At 53.0% G+C, this 6,762-nt stretch overlaps 4 protein-coding genes across 4 annotated transcripts; 2 read left to right on the forward strand and 2 right to left on the reverse strand.

The window, feature by feature from the left end:
• Positions 1-370: 370 nt before the first annotated feature.
• Positions 371-1,578, reverse strand: AYL99_07849 (hypothetical protein; the record flags this gene model as incomplete). The annotated part of the gene is made up of 2 exons (XM_018839358.1): positions 371-1,268; positions 1,322-1,578. The coding sequence occupies 2 exons, from the start codon at positions 1,576-1,578 to the stop codon at positions 371-373; spliced, it is 1,155 nt and encodes a 384-aa protein (XP_018692126.1).
• Positions 1,579-2,122: 544 nt separating this feature from the next.
• On the forward strand, positions 2,123-3,265 carry AYL99_07850 (pre-mRNA-splicing factor slt11; the record flags this gene model as incomplete). The annotated part of the gene is made up of 1 exon (XM_018839359.1): positions 2,123-3,265. One exon carries the CDS (start codon positions 2,123-2,125, stop codon positions 3,263-3,265), a length of 1,143 nt encoding a protein of 380 aa, XP_018692127.1.
• A 153-nt stretch (positions 3,266-3,418) lies between these two features.
• On the reverse strand, positions 3,419-3,799 carry AYL99_07851 (hypothetical protein; the record flags this gene model as incomplete). Its single annotated transcript, XM_018839360.1, has 2 exons — positions 3,419-3,513; positions 3,565-3,799. 2 exons carry the CDS (start codon positions 3,797-3,799, stop codon positions 3,419-3,421), a joined length of 330 nt encoding a protein of 109 aa, XP_018692128.1.
• A 202-nt stretch (positions 3,800-4,001) lies between these two features.
• AYL99_07852 (hypothetical protein) lies at positions 4,002-5,569 on the forward strand (the record flags this gene model as incomplete). Its single annotated transcript, XM_018839361.1, has 3 exons — positions 4,002-4,005; positions 4,067-4,461; positions 4,520-5,569. 3 exons carry the CDS (start codon positions 4,002-4,004, stop codon positions 5,567-5,569), a joined length of 1,449 nt encoding a protein of 482 aa, XP_018692129.1.
• Positions 5,570-6,762: the final 1,193 nt, after the last annotated feature.

Raw genomic sequence — 6,762 nt, forward strand, 5'->3', positions numbered from 1 at the left:
GAACAAGAAAAAGACATTGAACCATGTCCAGCTGGTCGCGAATGTCCACGGAAACCTACCGCTCGCCACACGTCAATGCCGACGAGTGCAATGTGGCGGTGCAAAGGCCACCTGGCACAGGCACGCTCTTTTTCCGGCGGCAATTGTTTCGCCAGCAAATCTTTGAGGCTGAAGCGATATCGCCACTATGAACTAGATGCGTAATCTCAGGTACCCGTGGACAAAGGATTCGGTCCACGTATGTGTGTACATTCGCTAGATTATGCTATAACGATACAGCAAGCACCAGGAGCATGCCTCCGTCTACCTCTAGTCACCGGGCAAACTACTCCAGAAACGCCCTTTTCCAGCCGTTCCCTGCTGACCCCGTTCAAGCTTTGGGTTTCCGTGCAATCATCATGTACATGGGTGTGAACAGCTTCCTTTTCCCACCTGCAACCAAACAGTCGGCGGCTAGTGCCAGGCTGTCCGCCGTCTTCTGAGTGCCCTGAGGCATAACTCTCAGAGTCTCGCCGAGACCAATGAACTTATGGATCAAACCTCGTCCCCACCACGTCATGCGCCCGATCGTGAAGATGTCGCCCATGCTGCCCATGTATTTGAACTCGCCCGCGAGAGGGTAGTACCACGGGATCGCATCAGGTCTTTCCGCAAGGTCTTCGTGGTGCTCCAGCTCGAAACCAGCCGCCTTGATAGCAGCCAACCCTTCCGAGACTTTGACCATGTTGGAGATGCCGTCTCCCTGCTCGATGCCCAGTCGGATCTCCCGATGCTCAGGATTGTCGTTGTCGTAGTTGTCGGTCATGAGCCATTCATACACTCCAAAGACTCCACCCGGCTTCAGCACCCGGAAAATCTGCTCGTACACCCCTTGCAAGCTCGGGGCGTGGACTGTGGCTTCAATGGCATATACAGCATCAAAGCTGTTCTCAGGAAAGGACATTTGCATGAAATCGCCTTTGACAGCAGTGAATTTGTCAGCGATACCCTCCTTCTTTGCATATCGTAGTGACCGTTCAATCTGGTAGTCGTTGTTGTTCAATCCAACAACGTTGGCCCCAGTGAACTTGATCATCTCTCGCGCCGGTCCCCCAACACCGCAGCCGACATCCAGGACACGCCAGTTCTCTTGCATGTTCATTTTCAGTGCGAGGTAATGTTCATGACGGGCAATGGCCTTGTAGAATGACTCTCCTGCGGCAAAGCGACAGAAATGGAATGACGTGCCCCAACCATATTCGTACAGATCAGTGGCAAGGTTGTAATAGCTACCCACACAATTAGTGTTAATATCATCAATGCTGGGAGGGTCACCACTCACTGTCTTGTCAAGGTGGCATATTCATCTCTGCGTGCCTTTCGAGTTTCTTCCGTCTCGGTGGCTGCCGATTTGTTGTCCCAGTGTTTGAAGTACTCCTCGACTGCAGCCTTCTGCGCCGCTTTGTCCTTGCTGCGCATGGCCATGAGCCCACCGGAGGCTTCGACTGATTTGCCATGGAGCGCCTTGTTGAAGGCGGCATCGCGGGCATGGTCCTCCTTCTCGAGGACCGCGACTGGGGAGGTAGCAGAGGGGGCCATGTTGAGACAGCCGGAGTGAATATTGGAAGGTAGTGGAACTTGAAAAGAAGGATGATGAGTCTCTCCGCCTCGATTGTATTCGTAGAAGAATGAGCGACAAGCGGTCAGTGACACGATCCGGAATCAAAGAGCGATACGGTGGTGCTATGGGGGTTCAAAAAAAAGGTGCTCCGTATATTGGCCGGCACTGAATCCTCCGGCGCAGTCGCTAATGGCCTGATTCTCGACTAGATCTCTTGGCAGGGGTCTCAGCGATCTGGAACTGAATCCTTCCGCAGCAGGCCACCACTACAATGGCATTCTGCACGTGACTCTCGGGTAACCTTCTGCATGACATTGTGCACGTGCCGTGGCATTTTGGCACGGGGCTGACTTTTCCCCGCCGTTTTTATGTTCAACGACGAATTAACCAGCATTAGTCAGGCAAGTGCTGCGTCAAAGTACTTGATATTCGAACAGTCTTCTTAACCGTCCCGAATTTTAACAGAACAATATCCTCCCTGATCTTTGTCTCTCCCTCCGCCTGCGATAATCCCTCGCCACTATGGCGCCACCTCAGATCAAGCAGGATCTCAACCGGTCTGGCTGGGAAACAACCGACTTCCCTTCCAGCTGCGAGAATTGTCTACCTGATAACCCCTATGTCCAAATGCTGAAAGAAGAGTATGGAGCCGAATGCAAGATATGCACCCGCCCATTCACCGTCTTCCGCTGGAAAGCCGATCGGACCGCCAGAACCAAGCGAACAAACATTTGCCTCACTTGCGCTCGATTGAAGAACTGCTGCCAGTGTTGTATGCTCGATCTGTCTTTCGGCTTGCCTATCACAGTTAGAGACGCCGCTCTCAAAATGGTTGCACCGGGTCCACAGTCCAGCATTAACCGTGAGTACTACGCCCAAGAGCACGAGAAGGAATTAGAAGAAGGACGAGGCGCAGTTGAAGCATATGAGAAGACGGATGAGAAGGCCAGGGATCTACTACGCAGATTGGCCAACAGTGAGCCATACTACAAGAGGCAAAGACGACTGGAAGCAGAGGGTCATCAACCCGGTCAACAACAAGAACCGAAAGAGCAGAAGCAAAGCAGCTATGGCCCGGGACCTATTCGAACTGCGGACTCCAGAAAATCTGGGGGCGCGCACCGCGGCGCGAAGACAGGACCTGGTAATGCCAGAGCCGTCACACTGGCACGACCTCCCCAGCCCGAAGATTGGCTGCCTCCCACCGACCCCAACATCACGTCGCTCTTCGTCACCGGCGTCGAGGACGATCTGCCGGAACATGCGATTCGTTCATTTTTCACTCCTTTCGGCCAGATCCGGTCTATTGTCTGTTCCCACCGAGCACACTGCGCATTCATCAATTATGCCACAAGAGAAGGAGCCGAGGCTGCTGCGGCGCATTGCCAAGGGAAAGCAGCCATTCAAGGATGTCCGCTGCGAGTTCGGTGGGGCAAACCGAAACCGTTAGACAACACAGACCGGGAGCAGAAAATAAGCTGGGCAAGAGAAGGTAGGGAAGCCGCAGCCGCTGTCAGATCTCAGCAGTCTGGCCAGAGGGCTCTCGCCACGGTCGACGGCCAAGCTCAAAATGAGGACGGAGATGCTGAAGGAAATGCCAGCATCGCTGTAATGCCTCCACCAGGCCAAGGGGAAGTCACCTATGCTAGTCTCGCTGGTGATTGAGCTTCTCGGGTCAAAGTATCCTTATTTGTACAGAATTAGCATGGCGTTATAGCACATCGTGCTGTTGGCATGCAATGGCGAGGGTACGCCGCTGTCCCGGGGGGTATCATTTTGTGTTTCACCAGGATGAATGAATCCAAGCTTTTTGACTCTTCATAGCCCGCCGACCTTGACCCTTCCGTCTTTGCCGAGGGGATTCTTGACCGTGTCGTTGTCGCCTTTCTCTGTGTCCTCGTGTATATTCAGCCCTGACTCACAGGTTAGTCTCGTGTCCAGCTCGACAAGGGGCCGTTACATACGTATCACATTGGAGCCGTCAACGAGCTTGCCTTGCACAACGTTGTGCCGTAATATAGATGCTACGCCCTCAGCGTGTGCTATGCCCTTAATTGCCTCCTCTGAGTCGGGGTCCATCGTCCTCAGCGTCTCGAATCCTGTGCGGGCTTGCATCCGGGCAGCATGTAGGAGATGGTAGTCGTCTTGAAATGCTCTGCGTGTCGCTCGGAGCACGTGTCGGTAGGCCGCCAGCGCCATTTTTGCCGGATTCAAACGAATGAAGAGTGAATGCAGGGTGAGGTACGCTCTGTGTGATTCAATATTCACATCACTTGTCCTAGACGATCGGCGCATTCACATCTCTCTTCATTTTCGCTTCTCCTTCCAAATTTGTCAAACACCAAACCTCCCTCTCTCATTCTGGCAACTTTGCCGAATTCCATTCCGCCAATCAGCCGCTATGGGTAAGTATCGACAAAAAAATAATTTCTGTCTGCGACACTGACTGTCTGTTAATACCCACAGATCGTGTACAAGTCCTTCGAGACGCCCTCGAGACTATTCAAGAATTCACAGCGATTGCAGCAGAGCTAACCAAGGAGCTTAAACGTGCGCGCAATCTCGACATGGCTTCCAAAGGCCTTGTGCTGCCCCCGCCGGAGGGCTGGAACGAGGGCGGCGACGGCAACCCCAACTTCAAGGCCCTGGGAAAGCTCTCTCCACCTGTAATGCGTAAGATTGAGCCATTTGGAGCGCAATTTCTGGCCTATGCCCGCCGCAAGCGCCATGGCCGCACCTTCTCTGAAGATCAACGTCTCGAGGCCCTCAAAAAGGTGAAGAAGTCTGAAGACGATGATGACGGCGAAATCAGCGAGCCAGAAGATCCCTTGATGCTTGCGAGAGATGCAAAGGACTGGAAGGTAAGACTTCTTGCACGAGTTCGAGCTGCCGTGCTTGGCCACTGACCAAGTTGTACAGGGACAAGACCACTATGCCGTTCTCGGCCTTTCCAAATACCGCTACAAAGCTACCGACGAGCAGATCAAGAAGGCTCATCGCAAGAAGGTCCTCAAACACCATCCTGACAAGAAGGCCGCGGCGGGTCAAAGCGACGAGAACGACAGCTTTTTCAAATGCATCCAGCGTGCCTACGAGATCCTGACCGACCCAGTCAAACGCCGTCAATGGGACTCGGTGGACGAAGCTGCCGATGTCGAACCCCCCACCAAGAAAGACATGCAGAAGCCTGGGAACTTTTACAAGAAGTGGAATGCCGTGTTCCAGAGCGAAGCTAGATTTAGCAAGAAGACCCCTGTCCCCATGCTTGGTGACGAGAACAGCACGCGCGAGGAGGTCGAGGAATTCTACGATTTCTGGTACAACTTTGACAGCTGGCGCACGTTTGAGTATCTTGATGAGGATGTCCCCGATGACAATGAAGGCCGAGACCACAAGAGACACATCGAGAAGAAGAACGCCAACGCTCGCCGCAAGCGCAAGACAGAGGATACCGCTCGTCTCAGAAAACTTGTGGATGAATGCTTGAGCTACGATGAGAGAATCAAGAAATTCCGCAAGGCTGCAAACGCAGACAAGAACAAGAAGCGGCTTGAGAAAGAGGCCGCCGCGAAACGAGAGGCTGAAGAGAAACAGCGCGCCAAGGAAGAGGAGGAGCGCAAGAAGAAAGAGGAAGAAGAAAAGCTGAAGGCGGACAAGGAAGCGACCAAGAAGGCGAAAGAAGCGGCCAAGAACGCCGTCAAGAAGAACAAGCGAGTTGTCAAGGGCAGTGTCAAAGATGTGAACTACTTCTCTCAGGGTGAAGCGTCTCCGAAACAGATCGACGACGTGTTGAATGACGTGGACAAGTTGCTCGGCAATGTTGACGCAGATGAGTTGGCTGAGCTGGTCTCCAAACTCAACCTCGCCGGAAAGGACGCCGCAAAGGTCAAGGAGGCTTTCTCCGCAACCACCGGTAGCCTGGTTGGTGCCGGGAAGTTGAAGGAGAGCGACCTGAAAGTCTTGAAATGAGCGCATCCCAGTACCCAGGCAAATCTCCACCAAGAGGCTGTGTGAATAGAGCTGCAAACTCAAGGCATTGGTTCTGGAAAGTCGACAGGACAGACTCGAAGGTCTTGAAATGAAGGAGAAGCACACGCATGCACGGGATCCGGACATCCTTCTGCAGGGTCGACAGGGCCATCTCCATCAAGAGGCAGTGTGTGGACCGGGCTGGACATTGGAGATGCTTGCAGCAAGGGAATGTATGAGCACGGGTGCAGATTCAAGACAGAAACACAACTGGATAAATCACAGCGATTGATTCGGGCAAGGACTGACTGCATTGGGCTCAACTGTGGGTGATCAGATATTACACACTGTAATAAGATGACTGCCAAAGAAATGTCTCCTTCATTCATCCATTCACTCATTAATCCATTCACCAATCATTCACCATGTGCCTGCCTTTCCACATCCTGTTCCTTTCACAGCCTTTTCTTTTCGAACTTTCCGGCCTGTCATACATTCAGCAGGCCTGCATCGTTCGGCCACTTTAACAAAAGAACCTCCTGGAAAAGTCTCCAGGGTATGTGTAGGTAGCTCCGTATGTACTAAGTGACGAAAGGAGTACGGAATCTACATCCACTTCACAGGCACGCTCGGACATGCCATGAGATGAGATGAACCCATGCGCTGCCTTACGGGGCTTGCTTGCTTGCTTGCGTGCTTGCTTGCGTGCGTCCTTGCTCGCCCGCCCGACCATCATCTCTCATGGGTTCTGTTCCAGCGCCCGGGTCAACAGCTCGGTGTCGAGGTACGCTCGCACCTGGACGATTTTGCCGCGGGCGAACTTGCACACCCAGCAGTAGTGCATGTCGTAGGGGAGGCCTGCGGGCACAAAGAAACAAGAGTGAGCATGTTATCCTGTTTTGTCCTGTCCAGTCATGTCATATCCTGGCCTGCCTGCCTGACTGTATTTTCCACCCCAGACTCGGCTTCAATATTGTTCGAGTAGAGGACAAAGGGGGTAGAAAGGGAGCAAAGCAAAAGGACAATACACAACGAAACGAGGTGCATCCTCCGAAGAAGGTTAAGAGAAGAGGAAGAGGAAGAGGAAGAGGAAGAGGAAGAGGAAGAGGAAGAGGAAGAGGAAGAGGAAGAGGAAGAGGAAGAGGAAGAGGAAGAGGAAGAGGAAGAGGAAGAGGAAGAGGAAGAGGAAGAGG

The sequence above is a fragment of the Fonsecaea erecta genome (genome assembly GCF_001651985.1).
Source record: "Fonsecaea erecta strain CBS 125763 chromosome Unknown Scaff6, whole genome shotgun sequence".
In the NCBI taxonomy this organism is placed as follows: domain Eukaryota; kingdom Fungi; phylum Ascomycota; class Eurotiomycetes; order Chaetothyriales; family Herpotrichiellaceae; genus Fonsecaea; species Fonsecaea erecta.